Raw genomic sequence first — 23,901 nt, forward strand, 5'->3', positions numbered from 1 at the left:
CAGCTGAGTCCATGCTGGGTTACACTGGGATCTCATTGAGAGCGACTGGAATCACACTGGGATTGACTGGGAGTGGCTGGTTTTGTGGATTTTGGGGGTTTGGATTTTGGGGGATTTTCTTGGCATTTTGAGGGGGAGTTTTTCTGGGGGAGTTTGGGGGTTTATTGCAATTTCTTGTGTCTCTTTTTGAATTTTGGGGGTTTTACGGGGATTTTGTTGGGATTTTTTGGGATTCTCAGAAATTCCTGGGGTTTTATTGGGATTTTTAGGAGATTTTGGGGCATTTTTTTGGAATTGTGGTGGCATTCAGAGGGATTAATTGGGGATTTGGGGTTTTTGGGATTTTTGGTGGGATTTGGGGGGGTTTGGGTGTTGCAAGGATTTCCTTGGTTCTTGGGGGAGATTTTGTGGGACTTTTTGTAGATTTGGGGACATCTTTGGGGGATTTGCCAAGTTTAATCAGGAGTTTTGGGGTTTTTGGCATTCCAAAGGATTTTATGGGCTTTTATTGGGATTCTAGAGTGTTCTAATGGGAGTTTGAGAGATTTCAAAGGATTTTGTGGGTTTTATTGGGACTTTCGGGGCTTTTAAGGAGATTTTGGTGCCTCTCAGCCCTTCCCCACACCCAGGGAATGCCCCAAAGCCCCCCTAAAATTCCACTAAAACCCCACAAATCCTCAAAAATTACAAGAAAACCCTCAAAAACCCCAGGGAATCTCCAAACATCCCAGTGGAACTCACCAAAATTTTAAAAAACTCACTAAATTTTCAATAAATCTCCCCCCAAAAGCCCCCACAACTCCAACAAAACACCAAAAATCCAAAATCCCCCAGATCAACAAAACCCCCCAAAATCACATAACCATCCCAAAACCAAATAATTTTCCCCAAAAACCCCAATACTTCCCCCCAAACTCCAAACAAAATCCCCCAAAGCCCAAAAAAAGCCACCCCGAAATCCCCAAAAACCCTCTCAGAACCCCAAAGTCCTCACAAACCCCCCCAGACTCAGTGGGGCCGTCCTGGATCAGGGGGCACCGGCCGGTGGAAAGGAGCCACTGCAGGGGGCCCTGGGAGCTTTTTGGGGAGGGGGCACCATGGGAGACCCCCCAAAAACCGGGGGGGGGAACCCCTGCAGTGCCCCCTCCCCCCGAAACCCCCAGACCCCGGTTCAGGGTGGGCCTGGGACCCCCCGGGACCCCCAAATCTCCCCCAGGCCCCCCAGAGCCCCCCAAGGTTGGCCCAGGACCCCCCTGAGAGCCCCCAGACCCCAATGGGGCCCAGCCCAGGATGTCCCCTGAGACCCCCCCCCCAGACCCTTCCCAAGACCCCACCCAGGACCCTCCAGACCCCTCCCCAAACCCAACTCAGGCTCCCCCAGCCCCTCCCCAGATCGCGCCGGGACCTCTCCCCAAAACTCCCCAAATCCCCCCCCCCCACCAGAGCCTCTCCCAAAACCCTTCCAGACCCCCCAAAGCCCCTCCCCAAACCTCCAAAACCCTCCAGGACACCCTCAGGACCCCCCAGAGCCCTCCCCAAATTCCCCCAGGACCATCCCAACAACCCCAGACCCTCCCAAGACCTTCCTACGACCCCTCCTCAAAACCCCCCCAGACCCTCCCACGACCCCTCCCCCTCCCGAGACCCCTCTTAGGACCCATCCGCACCCCCCAGGTCCCCCCACAATGCCCCAGGACCCCTCCCCAGACCCCCCCAAACCCCCGGACCCCTCCCCAAAGCCCCCCCAGACCCCCCAGACCCTCCCCCGCCCCCCCCCGATCCCCTCTCAGGCCCCTCCCGCTCCTGTCCCGAGCCCGGGAGGTCCCGGCGGCAGCGGGGAAGGGGGCGCCGCTTCCGGTCGCCTCTGATTGGCTGGGACGCGAGGGGAGGCGGGCCTTGCTGGGGGGTCCGCGCCGTGATTGGTTAGTTCAGGGATGTGCAGCGCGCTGATTGGTTGGTTCGGGGCGGGGCGCGCCGCCATTGCTGGGAGCCCGCACACGCGGTGGAGGCGCGCGATTCTGAGGGAGAGCGGAGCTGAGGTGGGGCCGGGGGCAAACTGGGGGGGTTTGGGGCGGGTCTGAGGGGAAATTGGGGATTTTTGGGGGCATCGACGGGAAACACGAGGGTGTGCGGTGGGTTTGGGGGAAATGAGGGGGTCTGAGGGGGCTTTGGTGGGTCTGAGGGGGCTTTAGGGAGCTTTGGGGGGAGCTTGAGAGCGTCTGGAGCGTTCTCAGGTGGGTTTAGGGGGAACTGAGGAATTGGGAGAGTCTGGGGGGATTTTGGGGGATTGCGAGAGGAACTGGGCGGTTGTGAGTGGATCTGGGCGGTTCTGAGGTGGGTCTGGGGAACTTCGAGGAGTCTGAGGCGATTTCATGAGGTTTGGGGGGATTGAGGGGTCCGAGGGGGATTTGGGGCAGTCTGATGGATTTGGGGGCGTCTCAGGTGGGTCTGGTGTGAATTTTGGGGAGAACTGGGGGGGGTTGAGGGTCCTGGGGAGGTTTTTGGGGTCCTGGGGAGGGTTTGGGGGTCCAGAGAGGTTCTGGGCCAACACTGGGGGAGCTCTGCGGGGTTGGGCGTTCCTGGAGGGGTCCCGGGGGAGATTTGGGGGTCCCGGGGGGTCCCAGGCCCACCCTGAACCGGGGTCTGGGGGTTTCGGGGGGAGGGGGCACTGCAGGGGTTCCCCCCCCCCCCGGTTTTTGGGGGGTCTCCCATGGTGCCCCCTCCCCAAAAAGGTCCCAGGGCCCCCTGAAGTGGCTCCTGTTCCACCGGCCGGTGCCCCCTGATCCAGGACGGCCCCACTGAGTCTGAGGGGGTTTGTGGGGACTTTGGGGTTCTGAGAGGGGTTTTGGGGATTTGGGGGTGGCTTTTTTGGGATTTTGTTGGGAGTTTAGGAGGGATTATTGGGGTTTTTGGGAAGAATTATTGGGTTTTGGGATGGTTATGTGATTTTGGGGGGTTTTGTTGATTTGGGGTGTTTTGGATTTTTGGTGTTTTGTTGGGGTTGTGGGGGCTTTTGGGGGGAGATTTATTGAAAATTTAGTGAGTTTTTTAAAATTTTGGTGAGTTCCACTGGGATGTTTGGTGATTCTCTGGGGTTTTTGAGGGTTTTCTTGTAATGTTTGGGGATTTGTGGGGTTTTAGTGGAATTTTAGGGGGGTTTTGGGGCATTCCCTGGGTGTGGGGAAGGGCTGAGAGGCACCAAAATCTCCTTAAAAGCCCCGAAAGTCCCAATAAAACCCACAAAATCCCAATTAAATCTCTCAAAATCCCATTAGAACACCCCAGAATCCCCATATAAACCCACAAAATCCTTTGAAATCCCAAAAACCCCAAAAATCCAGATTAAACTCCGCAAATCCCCCCAAAATGTCCCCAAAACCATTAAAAGCCCCAGAAAATCTCCCCCAGGATCCAAGGAAATCCTGGCAACACCCAAAAAACCCCACAAAACCCCACAAATCCCACCAGAAATCCCCAAAAAATCCAAATCCCCAATGAATCCCTCTGAATGCCACCACAATTCCAATAAAATGCCCCAAAATCTCAATAAAACCCCAGGAATTTCTGAGAATCCCAAAAAATCCCAACAAAATCCCAGTAAAATCCCCAAAATTCAAAAAGAGCCACAAGAAATTTCAATAAACTCCCAACCACCCCCAGAAAACTCCCCCTCAAAATGCCAAGAAAATCCCCCAAAATCCAAACCCCCAAAATCCACAAAACCAGCCACTCCCAGTCAATCCCAGTGTGATTCCAGTCGCTCTCAATGAGATCCCAGTGTAACCCAGCATGGACTCAGCTGCTCTCACTGGGATCCCAGTGTGATCCCAGTTGCTCCCAGCATAATTCCAGCTGTTCCCAGTTCCTCCCATGATGATCCCAGTTGCCCCAAGAATAGTCCCAGTCCCTCCCAGCAGGGTCCCAGTCGTGCCCAGTTGCCTCCAGGGTAGATTCAGTTTCCCCCAGCATCGTCCCAGTTGCTCCCAGCATGATCCCAGCTATTCCCAGTGTGGTTCCAGTGCCCCCAGTATGGTTACAGACACACCCAGTATGTTTCAGTTACCTCAGAATGATCCCAGTCTTTCCCAGTTCCTCCCAGTTTCCTCTGGCATCATCCCAGTTTCCATCTGTTGCTCAAAGGGTGGCCCCAGTTGCTCCCAGGATGATCCCAGTTGCCCCAGTTGTAGTCTCAGTCCTCTCAGCATGGTTCCAGAACCTTCCAGCCGATCCCAGTTGCTCCCAGTGGGTCACATTTTCCTCCCAACATGGGCCCAGGAGCTCCCAGTAAGCCCCAGTCAGGTTCCATTCACACCCAGTATAATCCCAGTATGAGTGTAGCCACTCCCAGTATGATCCCAGTCCCTTGCAGTCTAATCCCAGTTGCTCCCAGTCACTCCCAGTCTGCTGCCAGTGCCCCCAGTGTGATCCCAGTTGCTCCCAGCATGGGCCCAGCTGTTCCCAGTGTGCTTCCATCACTCCCCTATGGTTACAGACACTCCCAGGATGGTCCCAGTTGAACCCAGTTGCCCCTGCTCTAGTCCCAATCCCTCCACATATGATCCCAGTCCCTCCCAGCATGGTCCCACTCACTCCCAGTTGCCCCCAGCGTGGTCCCAGTTCTCCCTAGCATGGTCCCAGTTGTTCCCAGTGTGGTTCCAGTCCCCCCAGGATGGTTCCAGACACTCCCAGTAGATCCCAGTTGCCCCCAGCATGCATCCAGTCCTTCCCAGTTGCTCCAGTTTGCTTGCAGCATCATCCCAGTTTCCCTCAGCTGCTCCCAGTAGCCCAAAGTGTGATCCCAGTCGCTCCCTTTCAACCCCAATATGATCCCAGTAAGCTCCAGTTTGATCCCAGTCACATGCCAGCCCTCCCAGTGGGGTCCCAGTATAATCCCAGTTGCTTCCAGTCTCTCCCAGTATGGTCCCAGCTGCCTCCAGTGTGGTTCCAGTTGCTCCCTAGATCAGCCCAGTCAGTCCCAGTATGATGCCATTTGCTGCCAGCGTGCTCCCAGTTGCTCCCAGTCAGGCCCAGTCTGGGGGATGATGTGCAGGGTGTGCTCCCAGTCCCTCTCAGATCCTCCCAGTATTAGTCCAGTCCCTCCCAGTATGATCCAGAGATGAGCCCAGTGTGCTCCCAGTCCCTGCCAGTATGAACCAGTTGTGCTCCACATGGTTCCAGTTGCTCTCTTTCACCTTCACTTTTGTTCCAGTCACTCCCAGTATCCCCCAGTGTAGCCCAGTTCCCTCCAGCATCTTTGCAGTTCCTTCCAGTATGATCCCATTTGCTCCCAAGCACTCCCAGTCAGCCTCAGTGTAGTGGCACTCACTGCCAGAATGATCCCAGTCAGCTCCAGCATGATCCCAGTTCATCCCAGTATAAGCCCAGCAGTTTCCAGTCACCCCCAGCGTGCAGCCAGTCACTCCCAGTTGCTCCTGGCATGATCCCAGTTGTTCACAGCTGTTCCCAGTCACCCTCTGCATAATCCCAGTCACCCTCTGTACGATCCCAGTGCAGCCCAGTCCCTGGCAGTGCTGCCACTGCTGGGATCCCCCAGGCCTGTGTGCGTTCCCCCCTGGCGGATGTGCCGAGAGGAGCCCCAAGGGCTGGCAGTGGCCAGGCAGGGTCCCCAGCAAGGCCCAGTTTGGATGTGCAGCCCCCAGTTTGCCCAGTTTGCCTCTCCTTTGGCCCGGGCCGGGTTCCCCCCGCCCGCAGCGGCTGGGAGCAGCCGAGAGCCCCGCGCTGCCCATGCCGACCTGTCCCGGCTCCATCGCCGCTCCTGCCGCGGGCTGCGAGGGCTGCGGGAACGGGGCACCGAGGGTGTGGCTGCTGCTGGGGGAGGAGGAGGAGGGAGGGAAGGGCAGGGATGGAGGGGGAGGAGGAGGCGGGGTAAGGGGGGAGGAGGGGGAGAAGGAATGGAAGGGGAGGGATGGAAAAGGAGAAGGAGGTGGGGAAAACAGAGAGGAGTGGGAGGAAGAGGAAGAGGAGGGACAAAGGCGGATCAAGGCTGAGCTGAGGGAGCCACGCGGTCTCGAGCCCTGCCTGAATTCGCAGCCCCCACCTGTGGGATCATCACCCCCCCCCCATGGCTCCGGTGAGCGAGGAGGGGGAGCCCAGCCCAGATATCCCGGGGGGTCCCTGGGTTGGGTTTCTGGGGGGATGTTTGGAGAATGAAGAAGTCCAAGGCTGAGCGGAAAAGGCCCCTCGGGGGGACATCGGGGGGTGGCGGGGTGGCGGCTGCCGGCAGAGGCAGCCTGGAGGAGCAGAGCCCTGTGTGCCCCAGGAGGCCAAAGTGGGGAGGCCAGAGAGGGGGGAGCGCCGCCATTGGCGGGAGCCTCAAGAGCCTGGAGAGGGGCAGGGGGGACTCCTTGGAGCCGCTGCAGCCCAGAGCAGAGAATGAGGGGAGAAGGGAGCCCGGGAGCCCAAACAGCCCCAGCATCCTGAAATGGGGAGAGCCAAGAGGGGGCAGTGCGTCCCCAGAGACGGCCTGGGGGGATCTGGTTGCCCTTGCCTGTGACACGGAGGCAAATCCCATGCTGTCCTTGTCCTTCCTCGCCCAGAGCAGGAGCTGAGCATGGAGAGCAGGGAGGACAAATGCCCGCGGCAGAACCTGGTGGCAGAGGCCGTTTTGAGCAGCTCCACGGCGCAGGAAGCCAACGGGGAGGAAAAGGCCCGGAGATGCCACACGAGGAGGGGCTGCAAACGCAGATGGCGGGGATGTGAGGGGGAAAGAGGCAGCCTGGGCCGGGAAGGAGGCCGGAGATGGAGCCAGAGCTCGGAGCTGGTGCTCCATGAGCAGCTCCATGATGGGGAGAAGCCCCACACGTGCGTGGAGTGTGGGAAGAGCTTCAGGTGGAACTCCGACCTGATCAGGCACCAGAGGATCCACACTGGGGAACGGCCCTACGAGTGTGGGGAGTGTGGGAAGGGCTTCAGCCGGAGCTGCAGCCTGATCCTGCACCAGAGGACCCACACAGGGGAGAGGCCCTATGAGTGCTCCGAGTGTGGGAAGAGCTTCAGCTGCAGCTCCAGCCTGATCAGCCACCAGAGGAGCCACACTGGGGAGAGGCCCTATGAGTGCTCCAAGTGTGGGAAGAGGTTTCAGACCAGCTCCAGTCTCCTCCAGCACTATTGGATTCACACAGAGGAGAGGCCCTTCCAATGCCCTGACTGTGGGAAGGGATTCCAGCGTAACTCCACCCTCGTCACCCATCGGCGCATCCACACTGGGGAGAGGCCCTACGAGTGTGATAAATGCAGGAAGAGGTTTCTGACCAGCTCCAAGCTCCTCCGGCACTATCGGATTCACACAGATGAGAGGCCATTCCAATGCCCTGACTGCGGGAAGGGATTCCAGCGCAACTCCCACCTCGTCAGGCACCGGCGCATCCACACTGGGGAGAGGCCCTACGAGTGTTCCCAGTGTGGGAAGAGCTTCTCCAGGAGCTCTCACTTGACCCGACACCAACGGAGGCACCGGTAAGGGAAGCCCTGCGAGTGCCCCGAGTGCGGGAAGAGCTTCGTGCGCTGCTGCAGCTCCATCCCCCACTGGAGGAGGCACTTTGGGCACAGCCCTGGTCACTCACATTCCCTGTGATCCATGTTGGGAACACACCTGCCTGCTTGTCCTTTTGGTTTGGCCTGAATTTTTTTCTCTTCTCCCTCTCTCTCTACTCCAAAAGTCCATTGGGATGGAACAGTCACCTCAAAACCACTCTAATTCCACTGAAAATAACTGAATTTTAACCCCAAAGGGCTCAATTCCACCTCAGATTGCTTGTTCCTTCCTCAAAAAACTCGATCCCATGCCAAACTCACTCCATTCCACAGCTGTCAAGTTGAGATGGAGTTGGAAGGAGATTGGGAGAAGTGGGATCTCAATTTGGAGCAGTGGGATGGGGATTGTGTGGGGCTGGGTGTGTGGGATGTATTTGATAGCAAATAAAACTTTCAGAGTTACTGATTTCTGTCCCGTTCATTTTCAGTCAGTTCTGTTTGCAGAGTGCCACCTTCTCAGCTGATTCAATTCCTATAAAAATCCCATTTTTTAAATCATCTAACCCAAACAATCCAAAAACCAATATCAAAATAAAACCACCTGCACACAATTAATCTTTTGAAAATAATTTTAATTTTTCAAGAGTACTTAAGGATGTTATTAAAGTTTAATTTTTTGGTTGAAATGTCTGAAAAATTGTACTGGTGTTTGGTTTTGTGTTTAGTATATTTGTAATATGCATTGTTTAACTAAGATGTGTTAGATTGCATGTTAGTTTCTTTAGATATTTTTCATCTGAAGTACTTTAGTCATCGAGTTCTTGGAACGTAAACTAGTTTGGGGGAAAAGTTTGCTGTGCATGAGGGTCTGTGAATATGCACCAGGCTGATGTAAGGGGAAAGGTATTTCAGGGGATCCCCGAAGGTAACAGGGTGCTCCTGGCTGAGTGCCAAGATGCACCCGGCCGTAATAACCTTTGCTCCATGGTCCTGGTCCCCCATTAAACTTTTATTAAAGTCCTTTATTAACCTGTTTACATTTTCACAGGAGAGTGAACGTGTTTTTCACAGGCAGCTTCACAGAAACTGGAACACGTGGGAGTTCCCAGGAGTGGGCACCGCTGATCCAGGGCATGGAGGCGCTGCCTGCAATCGTCCATAACCGCCCATAAGGAGCCTCCAGGGCTTTACCCTCCATGAGCTGCAGCAGACGTGTCGGGAAAGGTGACAAGAGCCCGTGGAATGGTCCTTGTTGCAGGCAGATTGGCCACTTGCAGCTCTTCAAAACTCCCTCCCGTGAAAAATTAAAGAACTTCAACCATTCAAAAATGTGAAAAATGCGTTCACTCTCCTGTGAAAATCTAAAAAGTTTAATAAAGAACAATGGGAGACCAGGACCATGGAGCAAAGGTTATTACGGCCGGGTGCATCTTGGCACTCAGCCAGGAGCACCCTGTTACCTTCGGGGATCCCCTGAAATACCTTTCCCCTTACATCAGCCTGGTGCATATTCATAGAGCCTCATGCACAGCAACTGGGAAGGGTTTAACACTTTACTGGGTATATTAGCGTTCAGAAACACATAATCACCAGAATGATTATATGCAGGTGCTTTTATTGAAGAGCTCTGGGTGTCAGGGGTACCAGCCCAAATCTGACTCCGACATGGGTTCGGGATGGACATGTTTTTATATTCTATCCTTATATAACTTTCATGTTAATGATTGAACTTCAATTGTTCTATTGTATACATAGATTTCAGCCAAGCATGGGCTCCTCGTGGCCCCCCTCAAACTTCTAACATAGTTCCTCGTGATTCTTCTTATGATTAAACAATAATTATATTTAATTACTAAACAATCATCACATCTAACAATTATATCATTTATCATGTTCTGCTTACGCAGGTGCAATTTCACATGATCTGGCAAGCACAAAGCCTAACATTTTCAGAGTCTATTTTTGACATTTTTCCAGGGCCCCACTATCATTCTCCCCCCTTTGAAAGCATTTTCACTTCACTATAGGTGTAAATGTTTTCACTTGATACAGTCCTTTATTTCTCAATTTATTCTTGACGTTCTTCAAGTCCATGGTTGATGTAAACGTTGTCGTGGATGCTGTCACGAACTGGAGAACCAGAAGATGGTGGGCGTGGATCTCGTGTCAGAGCCTTTATTATCTTCTGGTTCCAGGATGTTTTCTTCTGTATCTCTCCTTTCAAGATGCTGTGAACTAACCAAATTGCTAAGAATACAATTAGTAAGATTATCACACTCTCAATGATAGATTTAATCCATGAACGCACATTCCACCCTAACCCTTTAAAGATTTTGCCTAGCCAGGTCGTAGTCAAATCCTTTTGCTCTTCTTGTGCTTCATGCTCTCTTTGTTTCAACTGATTGATGTCATATTCTACATCTGCAGTTACATTTGGGATGTGAACGCAGCAATGACCAACCCGTCCCTTTAAAAATCCACATACTCCATGCTCTTTCAGGAGTAACAAATCTAAGGCTAATCAATTTTGTAAAGTCATTTTTGTGGTGGCTTGTAATTGTACGTTTAATTCTTTAAATCCTTCCCGGGTGACTCTTGCCAGTCTATCTACCTGACCTGTAAGTTTGTACAGCATCTCCCTACTCTGACAGTTTGCTGTAGGACCAAGCAAAGACTCTAGGGTCCACCCAAATTTCACTCCACCAGAGGGTTCTTGCCAAGTGTCATCTGGATTTTCATTGTCTAGAACTTCTCTTCTTGCTCTTATCTGCACAAGTTCATGTTTTCCGTTAAATGGGGACTTTTTCCAAATTGGACATGAGGTTGGGAGGCCTAAAGTAATTTCCTTTACTTTCCCATCTACAGGCAGATGTGTTGTCCAGGTGCCATCGCTTGCTGCCCATACAAATTGTCCTGGACCTCGGACTGTACTCCTGGTACATCCTACAACTGCTTTATAATTCCCTCTGCCTTGTTTATGTTTGATCCCTCTGCAAGCACAGCCAGTTTGTAGGGCTATTGCCAGGGGTGGCATCTGCTTTATCTCTGCATCATCAGAAGTGCAGTCATAAGTTTTATTACATGCCCACCAACTTACTTTGTCTGCCCTCGTTCTGCTACTGGTGGCAGTGTTTGTTACTGCTGGATCTGTTTCATTCTCGGGGCCTTCCCACTTAATGCACTCACACTTCCATACCAGAGTGGTTTCTGTAACATTTTCTGTAATCTGTTTATAGTGTGGCAAATAGCATTGCCATTGTGTGATGCCTGCTGATTCTCCCATAGGGGTTCCTAGTGTGCCAGCACTTAGAATACAGTCTTTCTGGCCCATGGGTTTCATCCATGTTCCTATTTTCTCCCAAGTTTCCTTGACTACTTGCCTCGATTCGGGTACCTGTTTGCATGCAATTGTTTTGTTCTTTTGTATTTCAGGTAGTTTTGATGTTGTGATTCCCCAATTTACTGGATCTCCTGCTGCCCTTTTGTATTGGTATACAGGCAGTTATTCTACAGGTGTTTTGCATTTTGGCAAAGGTTTTGACTAATCCAATCATTACATTCTCAGCCCAAACTGCATTAGAAACCTTTATCACCTGTGTTTCTGCTTGTACCTCTCTCTTCATTCTAGAATGAAGAGTGGTTAGTTGATCTTTTTGCATTCCACATCCCAAAGACATTAATGACCATAACATTGGCACAATTACTGATAGCATTCTCAAAGTGATTAAACACATCTTATCTGCAGCCTTGTTGGTTCCACGGTTTACACAGTCTGTGATCCAGGATGGATTTTCTTCACTCGGGTGTAGTGAATCCAGGGGTCCACGCCGGCTACTTTGGCTGCTGTAAAGGTGGTCAGCAGTACCTGGTGGGCTCCACTCCACTTTTCTTTCAGCGGTTCTTCGTTCCAGTTCTTGATGTACACCTCGTCTCCTGGATGTATCTTATGAACTGGGTTCTCGAGAGTCAGCGGTCTATTCCACACGAGGATGCTCCGGAGCCGAGCTAAAGTTTTCCCGAGAGACAGAACATAATTATACACTTCCTGCTTTCCTGTGACGTGCACATTAGGGTTAGGCTCAGGAGATTCATATGGTTTCCCATGCAATATCTCCTAAGGGCTGACTGACATCCCACTCCTAGGCTTTATCCGAATCCTCAACAGTGCTATTGGCAAAGCCTGGGGCCACTGCAATTTGGCTTCTTGGCATATTTTACTGATTTGCCTCCTTAGTGTCTGATTCATCCTCTCTACCTGTCCACTTGACTGGGGTCTCCACGGTGTGTGGAGGTCCCAAGTTATCCCCAGCAATCTACTTACCTCTCTTACTACTGTAGCTATGAAATGGGGCCCCCTATCTGATGATACCCTAGGGGCACCCCGAACCTGGGAATAATCTCCTGTAGTAACCACTTTACTGTTTCCTTTGCTTGGTTGGTGCGACAGGGAAGGGCTTCTGGCCCCCAGAGAATGTGTCAACCCCCACTAACAGGTATTTGTATCCTCGAGTTCTTGGCAAGTCTACAAAATCTACCTGCCAATAGTCTCCTGGCTCTATTCCTATCCGAATTCTTCCTAGCTGTGCCTGTCGTCTAGCCACTGGGTTGTTTTTCAAGCAGATATCACATTTTGACATTACTGATTTTGCCATTGTTAACATCCGTACCAAAATTAAACTCTGCTTTAGCAATTTTACCAATGCCTCTGCACCCCAATGACATTCGTTATTTTTAATTTGTAGAACTTCTCTCATTATCAAGGGGGTACCACTATCTGTCCTTGTGCAGTCACATACCATCCCTCTGAATTCTTTTGTGCATTTAGCAAACGTGCCAGTCTCTCATCTTCTACTGAATATTTTGGTTCTGGAGGCAAATTGAATTGGGATACATTAAGCTCTAAAGGTATCAATGCCATTGTTGTTTGCACCTCTCGAGCAACCTGTCGGGCTCTCCAGTCTGCCTTTTGATTTCCCTCACAGATTTTGGAGTTTCCTGATTGCTGTGCTTTGCAGTGTATGATTGCCACTTGTTCAGGTTTTTGTACTGCTTTTATCAATTGCAGGACTGCATCCTGATGTTTAATGTGCATACCCAGAGAAGGACAATAGTCCCCTTTCTTTCCATAGTGCTCCGTGTACATGCACCATTCCAAAAGCATATTTTGAGTCAGTCCAGATATTTACCTTTTTCCCTTCACTTAATTCTAGGGCCCTGGTTAAAGCAACCAGTTCTGCCTTCTGGGCAGATGTATTTGGTGGTAATGCCTTTGCCTCCACTGCTGTACTGACTGTTGTTACCGCATACCCAGCGTATCTGGTTCCGTTTTCCACGAAGCTGCTCCCATCTGTAAACAGCTCCCACTCTGGCTGCTCTAGTGGGACGTCTTTCAGGTCTTCTCTTGCCGAGTAGGTGTACTCTATTACCTCCACACAGTCATGCTCTAATGGGCCTTCTTCAGTTGTGGTACCTAGGAACAAAGCTGGATTCAAAAGGTTAGTTGTTTTTAATGTGACATCATCCTGCTCAGTCAGGACTACCTGGAATTTCATCATCCTGCTTGGGGATAGCCAATGGCCCCCTTCTGCTCTAAGACAGTGGTTACCATGTGTGGTACATTGACATCTATGTGCCTTCCCATCGTGAGCTTCCTGGCTTCTTGTATCAGCATCACAGTGGCTGCGACTGCCCGCAGACATGGAGGCCACCCGGCACTTATGCTGTCAAGTTGTTTGGAAAAGTAGCCCACCGGCCTTTTCCAGCTTCCCAGACCTTGGGTCAGGACTCCTAGTGCTAGGCGCAGCCTTTCATGGACAAACAGCTGAAAATCTTTAGACAGATCAGGTAACCCTAATGCTGGAGCAGTTGTCAGTGCTTCCTTTAATTTTAGGAAGGCTTCTTTCTGTGGCTTGCCCCAGGTGAATGGCTGCATCTTCTGAGCTTCACACAGGGGCTTCGCAATCAGTCCACAGTCCATGATCCACAGGCGACACCATCCTGCCATCCCGAGGAAGACTCGCAGCTCATGTAGATTCTGGGGCTCTGGAATAGCACAAATAGCTTGGATACGGTTAGTGCCTAGTTTTCATTTGCCCTTGTGAAATTTCACATCCCAGGTAGATCACAGTCTGTTGGGCAATTTGTGCCTTTCCTCTGGGTACTTTATAACCTCCCATTCCCAGGGAATTTAAAATCTCAATGGTTACCTTTATAGAGGTTGCTTTTCTTCTGTAGCTATTAGTATATCATCAACATACTGCAACAACAGGTATTGGTCTCTTGGTACTTGCCCACTCTCGGTCCAAATCTCCAGCTCCTTGGCAGTTGGTTTCCGAATAGGGTCGGCGAGTTCTTATATCGTGTCCAGGTGAGCTGGGTCTTTCTCCCATTCCCTGGGTTTTCCCACTCACAGGCAAACAGTTTCCTACTTTCTTTGTCAAGGGGGGATGCAGAGAAAGGCATCTTTTAAATCAATTTCAGTAAACCACTTATATATCTCTTTTATGGATGTTAGCAATGTGTAAGGATTTGTTACCACTGGAGAAATGTCCTTTGTGATTTTATTTATTGCTCTCAAATCCTGCACTAATCTATATCCTCCATTTGGCTTCTTTACTGGAAATATTGTGTATTCAATTCTGATTCACATTCTTCTAAAATTCGGTATTTCAAGAATTTCTCAATAATCTTTACATATTCCTTTCTGTGCTTCTGGTTTTATGGAATAGTGTTTGACTTGTAGAGCCCTCGCCCCTTCTTTTAACTCTACATGCACTGCTTGTGCCAATTTAGATTTCCCTGGTATATCTGTCTCCCATACAGAGGGAATCACTGAATCTTCTATCTCCCTAGGGATAGAGGGAACAGGTGTTTCTTTGATCATTAATATCTGTCCCGTCTTTGATTCAGGTATTTTCATTATAAGCTCCCCATTTTCAAAGGTTATTACCGCATCAAGTTTCTCTAGCAAATCTCTCCCTAAAAGCGGAATTGGACCCTCAGGTACGTATAGGAATTCATGTGTTATAGCTTTGCTCCCAAAACACAAATCTAGGGGTTGCAAGAATGGCCGTTTTTCCTCTTTCCCTGTAGCGCCGACTATTGTTGTTTCCTTGTCCCCAATTTGTCCTTGCAGATCATTCAATACCGAGTAAGTAGCTCCTGTATCTATTAGAAATTTGACTTCTTTATGTCCTAATTGTTTATTTATAACAGGTTCCTTAACTTGTTCTACTGGCTCTATGTCTAGTCAGCTGGTATACTCCCCCAAAACCATCCCCTTGGTAACCTGCTGGCACTGATTGCCCTGGTGAAACTGGTTGTTCAAGTCTGGACATTGTCTCTTCCAGTGCCCCTCCCGCTTGCAATAGGCACATTGATTTAGGTTTAACCCCTGCGTGACTGGTCTCCTATTTTGACTATTCCTGTTACATCCCCTGAAATTTGGGTTCCCTTTTCCTTGTATTACTGCCAACAGATTCTGCTGCTGCCTTTTACTAGCTTCTCTTTCGCGATTGTTATATACCTTCCAGGCTACCTCAAGTAGCTTATCCAAATTCCTTAGTTCTTCCCCTTCTAATTTTGCAATTTTCTACGAATATCGTCCTGTGACTGGCCCAAGAATATGAGAGCGAGCTGAACCTTTGCTTGTTCTGTGTCCATTTGGAGATCTGTATATTTTCTTGCTACTCCTTAAGCCTCCCCAAAAATGCAGTGGGAGATTCCTTCTTTTCCTGCCAAACTTCATATAGTTTAGACCAATTTATAGTTTTGGGCACAGCATTCTGAACTCCTATTTGGATCCACTCTTGATATTTCCGTAGTTTCCCCATATCGCAAAATAAATTAGGGTCCCAATTTGGATCCTCAATTGGGAAATTCTCATCTCAATTCCCTGTTACGAGTCCATTTCTGATGTCCTCTCTTACCCTTTCTTTGGCTGCCTTAAGTACCATCTCTTTCTCAGTAGTATCCATCAAAGTATCTAATATTAATATATTAGATATATTAATATATTATATATAGATATATATTAGATATATTAATATAATATATATATATATATATATGTATTAATATACATATTATTTTATGTCATCCAAGTCAGGATTTTGAGGTTTTTATAACCATTTTTAATACTCATGCCATTTTATCAGGATTTTCTCTATAAATTCTGGCTGATTGTTTCCAAATAACTAAATCTGCAGGAGAGAAAGGCACTTTTACAAATACTGGCCCTTCCACTCCTACACTTTGTTGCAAGGGGGCAATTACATTCTGTTTTTGTCTGCCTATGTCTTTTCTATCCATAACTGGGGCAAGGTTAGACCGACTCCTGGTTCTGTGGGCTACCCCATTGTTGATTCTCTCTCTCTCCTTCCTGCCACAGTTAGGTTTTGCTCATCTTCCGAGGAAGAGGGATCAGGTGACGATGGGAGAGGAGAATAAAGAGGGAAGGGTGTACTAGACGAGACCGGTTCAGGTGGGGTAGGAGCAGGCTGTGGGATAGGGACAGATGGAACAGGTGGGATAGGGTTAGGTTCTCTTGATCCTATTGGAGCTACCTGTAAATCAATATCTGTATAATTTTCCCTACTCAGGCTTTCTTTCAACGCCAAGTGTTCTAAACAACGTTCCTCACAAACCCCACACTTATTGCTTGCAGTTGTTTTAACCATCATTAATCCACATTCATCCTGCCATTCTGGCTTTGCCCGTAAATAGAAAAACAAATCAACATACGGAACCTCATCCCATTTTCCTTCTTGTTTACAAAACGACATTAACTGCGAAATAGTGTTATATTGCAGAGTCCCGTATTTTGGCCATTTGTCACCATTCTCCAAGGCATATCCTGGCCACCATGTATTACAATAATCAATCAACTTAGCTTTACGTAATTCTTCCCCAAAATTACCCTGTTTCCAATGTGCTAGTAAGCACCCCAAAGGAGAATTTTGTGGGATAGAGGCGTTGCCGCCCAAAATCCCTTTAAGTTTCTCCATTCCAAATATACCACAAATTGCCAAACCCGCAACGCTTTCGCGATTGTCTTATGGAACGGCGCCTGGGCTTGTACCAGCAGGAATTCCTTTAGCCCAACCAAGCGTAGCTTTCGCTGCGTCTCATTGGCAGGCACCCAAACCAAAGTAAAAAGCACCTTACCTTTCTCCCGGGGACGTGGCGAGCGGCAGAAGCGGTCGCGGCCGATCGAGCTCCCCGAGAATCCCTCGGTGCCGGCTGGAGCGCGGTCGAGTCGCGAAACTCGCTCAGCAGCACCCGCAGGGTCCCATCCGGGGTCGCCAAAATGTTAGCGTTCAGAAACACATAATCACATCAGCGATTATATGCGGTGCTTTTTATTCAAGAGCTCTGGGAATCGGGGTAGTTTCCACCCAAATCTGATTCCGACCATACATTCGAGGTGAACATGTTTTATCCTCTATCATTACATAACTTTCATGTTAATTATTAAACTTATATTCTTCTATTGTATGCACAGATTTCAGCTAAACGTAGCCCCCTTTAAATTTCCAACATAGTTTCTCACGATTCTTCTTATGGTTATAGAATAATTCTATTTAATTACTAAACAATCACCACATCTAACAATTATATCTTTTATCATACTGCTTACGCAGGTGCAGTGAACTGAGAAAACACTAATCCCAATATTTTCAAAGACTATTTTTAACATTTTCCAGGGCTCCATTATCACTTTTATTTCTTGTGGGAAAAAACCCTCCATCTCAACCAGGCACTCATGGCCAAAACTGGGTGACTGCCTCTGGAATTCCTTATATCCAAGGATAGCTCCCAGACAAAAGCTGCCAGCACTGACAAGTCTGGCTGGCCTAGGCTTCCTGAGGGCTGGCCCTCATCTGCCTCTGAAACACTGGGGCTGGGTGCTTTCCTTCCTTATAAAAAGAACTTTTCTTCCTGTCCAGGCACCCACAGCCAAAACTGAGATTGCACCTCCAAAATGCCCAATGTCCAAGGAAAGCCCCTAGACAAAAGGTGCCAGGAGAGACAGGACTGGCTGGCTTGGCCTGAGGGTGGCCACCTCTCATCTTCTTCCTAAACACTTGGACTTTGTGCTTTACTTTCCTATGGGCAAAACCACCCATCTTGACCATAGCCAAAACTGGGATTCCACCTCCAAAACTCCGTACATCCAAGGATTGCTCCCAGGTGAAAGCTGCCAGGACAGACAGGTCTGGCTGCCCTTGGCCTCCTGGGGCTGCCTCTCCCCTGCTGTCCAAACACTGGGGCTGGGTGCTTTCCTTCCTATGGAAAAGAACTGTCCTTCTTATCCATGCAGAAACGGCCAAAATTGGGGTTCCACCTCCCAAATTCCCGAAATCCAAGGGTTGCTTTCAGACAAAAGCTGCCAGGACAGAGAGGTCTGGCTGGCCTTGGCCTCTGATGGCCGCCTTTCATTTGCCCCTGAGACACCAATGGTGTTCTGTGCTTTCCTTCCTATGGAAAAGAACCATCCTTCTCCTCCAGTGTCCATGTCTGAAATTGGGATTCCACCTCTGAAATTCTCAATATCCAAGGGTTACTCCCAGGCAAAATCTGCCAGTACCGTCAAGGCTGGCTGGCCTTGGCCTCTGGAGGCTGCGCCTGCAACAGTGGGGCTGGGTCCTTTCCTTCCCATGGAGATCCCTGGGACACTGTGGGGACCTCATGGAACCAAGGGGATCATTGTGGCACCACTGGACCTCATGGAACCAAGGGGATCATTGTGGCACCACTGGAGCCCATGGAACCAATGGGGATCATTGTGGCCCCACTGGAGCCCATGGAACCAAGGGGATCATTGTGGCACCACTGGAGCCCAGGGAACCAAGGGGATCATGGTGACACAGAGGGGCTCCATGGACCCAGAGACCATTGTGACTCTGTGGGGCCTGGTAGAACCATGGAGACCATTCCAACCTTCAGGGCCTCGTGTCACCAAGGGGGCATTATGACACCTCAGGGCCCCATGGAAGCAAGGGACCATTGGGACACTGTGGGGCCCTATGGAACCCAGGGAACATGGAACAGCTCTGGCTGGCTTGACCTCCCAGGGCCCACCTGACAGCTCTGGCTGATCTTGGGATGTCAAGGGCTGCCTCTCATCAGCTTCTGGAGCACTGGGGCTCTGTGCTTTCCTTGCTATGGAAAAGAGCTGTCTGACTTTTCAGATGGTCATTGCCAAAACGGGTACTCTGCCCAAAATAATTCCCTCTATACAGGGGTATCTCACAAAAAAAAACCTGCCAGCTCTGGCTGGCCTTGGCCTCTGGTGGTCACCTCTCATCTGCCCCTGAAACACTGGGGCTCTGTTCCTTCATTCCTATGGAAAAGAACCAGCCTTCTTGTCCAGGGACCATGGCCAAAATTTAAATTTGGCCTCCCAAATTCTGTATATCCAAGGATTGCTCCCAGACAAAAGTAGCCAGGACAGACAGGTCAGGCTGGCCCTGTCCTCTGGTGACTTTCTTAGACTCTGAGCTGAATGTTTTCATTTGGAAACACCTTGGAGAGGGCCCAGAGATGTCCCAAGGAGGGGTTTGGAGGCCTTGGGCCCATGAGCACTGTATAGGGACAAAGGAGCTCTGTGGTCAGTGGGGTGGAGCCTGAGGACAGTGGAGTAGAGCCATGAGAGTGTTTAAAGAGCGATTTCAGGGCTGGTGGATCCTTTTGACATAGTGGAAAACAGCCAGAGAGAGAAAGAATTAACGCCAAGGGCAGCTGGGGAGGCCCAGAGTGGCTGCAGGAGAAAGGAATTTCCCTGTCAGGGCAGGGCTGTGGTGCAGCACGTCCCCAGCAGGAGCCTGGAGCAGCCCCAGGCTCTGTGTGGGCAGGCAGGAGGCAGAGCTGTCAGCAAAGGAAGGGCCCAGCCAGGTGGGGCAGCCGGGGGATGCCCAGAGCCTGCAGGGACAGAGGCAAGGGCAGGGACACCGTGGGACAGCCTGGGCTGCACAGGGCACAGGGATGGGCAGCAGCTGCAAGACAGCCCTGACAGAGCCAACCTGGGCAGCACTTTGGCCATGGCTGCTGGCCCTGGGCCTGAGCCAGGAGGGGACAAGTGACCCTTGCAGGCCTGGGGCCTCATTGCCTCCTTGTCCCTGCTCAGCAGCCTGGCAGGGGCCGCCCCACGCTCCTGCCCTTGGCATTGCCCATCCCCACATGCTAGTGCCCATCCCGGGAAGAGCCCTGAGCAAGGAGGGAGGGACAGGATCTGCCTGGCCAGGCCCTGGGGCTCAGGCCTTGGCCCTTTACATTCCTGAAACAAATCCAGGTTTGCTCAGCACCAGAGACACCTTTGCCTTGTTTGTCCCCAGCTGCCATCAGTGCCTCCAGTGTTCTGCTCTCCCTGGAACCTGGGGACACTTTGTCAGCCCTGTCCCTCACAGGGATCTCTTTAAAGTACAAGAAACTTCAGTATTTCAATCTCACTGTGAGCTCTTGAAAAGTCTTTGAGCCCACTCTGAGGGACTGGGTGTGATGCAAAGAGCAGCAAAGGCCCAGAGGGTGATTAAAGTCCTTGTGCTGTGTCTGTGCTGCTGAGCTGGGCCGGGCTCCTGGCCCAGAGGCAGCTCCTGGCAAGGGCAGCAGAGCTGCAGAGAGACAGCTCTGGCCAGGAGCAGCTCCTGTGCACAGCCCAGCAGGGCTGGGGCACTGCCAGGGCCCCTCAGGGACACGAGCAGGGCACAGACAGAGCTCCCAGGGGCTCAGCACTGGCCGGGGCTGTGGGATGTCCCCGCGGGGGCTGTGTCACAGCAGCACCTCTGGGGCTGTGTCCCAGAGCCACAGAGCAGCTGGGATGGCAGCAAGGGGCTGTGTGACAGCACAGAGTGGGCTGTGTGACAGCACTGAGGGGGATGTGACATCACAGAGCGTGCTGTGACATCACAGAAGGTGGCTCTGGGACATCACAATGTGGGTTGTGACACAGAGTCACAGAGCAGCTGTGTGATGTCACAGAGAAGGCTGTGACATCACAGGGTGACTGTGACATCACAAATCTGCTGTGTGACATCACATAGCAGCTGAATGACATCATATGGAGGTTGTGTCACATCACAGGGGCTGTGTTAATAAAGCCACTTATCTGGCCTTATATCAAGCAATGGAAGTTATTCCATGGGGTTTACTAAACTGTGTGACATCCCAGGGGCTGTGTGACATCATGGGAATGTTGTGACATCACAGGGGCTCCGTTACATCACAGAGGCTGAGTGACATCACGGGGTCAGTGTGACATCACAGGGGCAGTGTGACATCACGAGGGCAGTGTGACATCACGGGGGCTATGTGAGGTCCCTGGGGAGGTCACTCTGCCCCGGCCCCCTCACAGCTCCCCCCAGAGCAGTCCAAGCCTGCTCGTGCGCAGCGGGGTCCCCTGTCCCCCCGGGTCCCCCCGGGTCCCCCGGCCCCGCAGCCTCCCCCAGAGGATGTTCCACGAGATCGACCCCAGAGCCTGACACGGGGACGGGGGGCCGGGGCCCTGGGGGTGGCACAGGGGGACAGGGACCCCCCGGCAGCGTCCCCGTGTGCCCCAGGGCCAGAGCCTGGGCCAGGGCTCCTTCACCCTGTTATAGATAAACATCGTAATATTGGCTTTTTGCAAATATTAAAATGGATTTTATCTGTGTGGTGTTAAAGTAACCTTGTTCTAAAGACATAGTTTTTATTTCTGTTGTTAATTGAGCTTAGACATAGTAGTGAAATAGCTGATAGAAGTGTGCTTGTGTTAAACTGCCTGCTTGGATGGGATAACATCCAATGCACATGGGATGAGGACACCTGTACAGATCTGCCAACTATCAGCACTCCCCGTCTGAAGGCAGAGTGCACCAAGGCCCAAAACCTGGAGGTGATAAAGACAAGGAGCCAAAACCACAGCCAAGAAACACACACGCTCTGAAAAGGCAGACCCAAGGAGGGGCCATGTAAAATCATTCCTGGAATATGTAAAGTAGTTTATGGATATGCATGAGGCTCTATGAATATGCACCAGGCTGATATAAGGGGAAAGGTATTTCAGGGGATCCCCGAAGGTAACAGGGTGCTCCTGGCTGAGTGCCAAGATGCACCCGGCTGTAATAACCTTTGCTCCATGGTCCTGCTCTCCCATTGTCCTTTATTAAACTTTGTACATTTTCACAGGAGAGTGAACGTGTTTTTCACAAATGGAATCTCAAGGAAACAAGGGTCAGTTGTTAAGCCAAGGCTCTGCTTTGACCAAGTGGGGCCTCATGGGACACAGGTGCCACTGGGACATTGCCAGGTCTGCTAGGAACAAGGCTCCATTATTGCACAGTGTTACAGATGAGTAATGTCATAGTTGGGTCTCACAGTGAGGAGATAGATCCTATGTGTGTGTTAAGATGTGTAGTGATGTTATTGTCATCTGTCCCCCATAGTCCTCTTCCCCTCCCCTTGTAATGGCCTTGGTGGTTGGGGCATTTGGGGAGGGCAGGTTTGTCACTGGAAGGCAGGCATGGCAACACCTGCTCTCCAGTCAGGGTGCAAGAAAGCATTCTCCACCAATGGACGGCCACAAAGAGTTACCTGACAGACTTTGGGGGGGCTAGGATTACCTGATGCAACACCAAAGTCTAAAAGGAGGAGCAGCCAATTTGTGAAGGAGCCACGTGGCTGATAGCCACAGGGTGGGGAAGGGCTCCCAGTGCTGTGATTTCTCCTGTTTCAGTCCTTTGTTGTCATTTTTTTCAAGGTTGAATCAACCTTAAAATTTTAAAAGTAGCGGTCATTTCTCACACAGAGCAAGGCTTCAGGGCGCCCAGGAGAGCGGCGCGACAATGACATCTTGGGGAACCAAGTGTCACCTGCAAACACAACGGGGCCTCATGGAAGCCAGGGGCCACTTGGATATTGCCAGGGCAGGTGGAACTCAGTGTCCATTGTGACACAGCACAGCCTCGTGGAACTCAGCAGAGCATTGGGACAGCCTGGAATCTCATGGAGCCAAGGCTCTGCTTTGGCAAAGTGGGGCCCACAGGACACAGGTGCCACTGGGACATTGCCAGCTCTTGTGGAACCCAGTGTCCACTGTGACACAGCAGAACCTCATGGAAACATGGGGGCCACTGTGACGCAATGGAATCCCATGGAAGCAAGTGTCAGTTGTGAACGCAGCAGGGCCTCACAGAACCCAGGGGCAACGGGGACCGTGCTGTGGCTCGTGGGAGCAAGGGGCCATTGTGACCCAGCGGGGCCTCCTGGAACCCAGGAGAACATTGTGGGCCCATGGATCCTCATAGAAGCACGGCCCCGTTGTGACAAAGTGCAGCATCACAATGGTCTCCTGGGTTCCAGGAGTCCTCGCTGTGTTTAGAATTGACACTTGGTTCCCCAAGATTCCATGGCTCCATCCCTCTGCTCTCCTGTGATTTGAGGCTGTGCTGTGTCACAATGGACACTTGCTTCCTCCAAGGCTGGAGATGTCCCAGTGGCACTGGGCTTCCATGAGGCCGCGCTTTGTCACAATGGGGCCTTGCTTCCATGAGATTCCATTGTCCCACAATGGTCTCCTGGGTGCCACAAGGCCTGCCTTTGTCACAGTGGAACCTTGCTTGCACCAGCCCTGGCAATGTCCCAGTGGCACAGGGGTTCCAGGAGACCCTGCCGTGTCACAATGGGCCCTTGGTTCCATCAGGTTCCATCGTGTCACAGGGCTCTCCAGGGTCCCATGAGGCCTTGGTCTGACACAGTGGTGTCTTGTTCCTACCAGGCCTGACAATGTCCCAGTGGCACCTGTGTCCCATGAGGCCCCACTTGATCAAAGCAGAGCCTTGCTCCCATGAGATTCCACTGTGTCACAATGTTCTGCTTGGTTTCATGAGAACCTGATGTGTTGACAATTGATCCTTGGATCCTAGAGATTCCATTGCATCACGCTGTGTCCTTGGTTCCATGAGGCCCAGCTTTGTCACAACTGGACCTTGGTTCCATGAGATTCCATTGTATCACAGCACTGTCCTTGGTTCTATGAGGCCCTGCTGGGTCACAGTGGAGCCTTTGTGCCATTCGTTTCCATGGTGCCACAATGGTCTCCAGCATTCCATGAGGCCACACAGCAAAAGAGTGGACCCTTGAATCCATGAGTTTCCATTCCATCAGGATGATCTCTTGCATTCCATGAGGCCCTGCTGTGTCACTAAGGAGCCTTTGTTCCATGTGTTCCCTTTGGGACACCATGGTCTCCAGCGCTCCATGAGGCTGAGCCGTGAAACTCTGGGCTCTTGGTTCCATGAGATCCCACCATGGTGTCACCATGGTCTCCTGGGTGCTGTAACAATTCACACTTGGTTCCATGAGATCCCACCACGTTGTCACCATGGTCTCCTGGGTGCTGTAACAATTTACACTTTGTTCCATGAGATCCCA

The 23,901-nt window shown here is 51.1% G+C and overlaps 2 protein-coding genes and 1 pseudogene across 2 annotated transcripts in view; 1 reads left to right on the forward strand and 2 right to left on the reverse strand.

Annotated features, from left to right (window-relative positions):
• LOC139603881 (zinc finger protein 436-like) overlaps positions 1-23,901 on the reverse strand; it is a 121,787-nt gene that overhangs the window by 68,507 nt on the left and 29,379 nt on the right. The gene's annotated exons all lie outside the window — the stretch shown is intronic.
• The window catches only part of LOC139603948 (zinc finger protein 850-like), a 118,394-nt pseudogene that overhangs the window by 3,968 nt on the left and 90,525 nt on the right, over positions 1-23,901 (reverse strand).
• Positions 6,561-7,788, forward strand: LOC139603902 (zinc finger protein 3-like). Its single transcript, XM_071454907.1, has one exon. It carries the CDS (start codon positions 6,572-6,574, stop codon positions 7,478-7,480), a length of 909 nt encoding a protein of 302 aa, XP_071311008.1. The 5' UTR covers positions 6,561-6,571; the 3' UTR covers positions 7,481-7,788.

The sequence above is a fragment of the Agelaius tricolor genome, unplaced genomic scaffold (genome assembly GCF_023055355.1).
Source record: "Agelaius tricolor isolate 1412-34295 unplaced genomic scaffold, bAgeTri1.0.p SCAF_42, whole genome shotgun sequence".
Lineage (NCBI taxonomy): Eukaryota > Metazoa > Chordata > Aves > Passeriformes > Icteridae > Agelaius > Agelaius tricolor.

What these genes read in the sequence shown, in the direction of transcription:
- LOC139603902 (XM_071454907.1), top strand. Translation starts at nt 6,572, where the DNA reads ATGGAGAGCAGGGAGGACAAATGCCCGCGGCAGAACCTGGTGGCAGAG.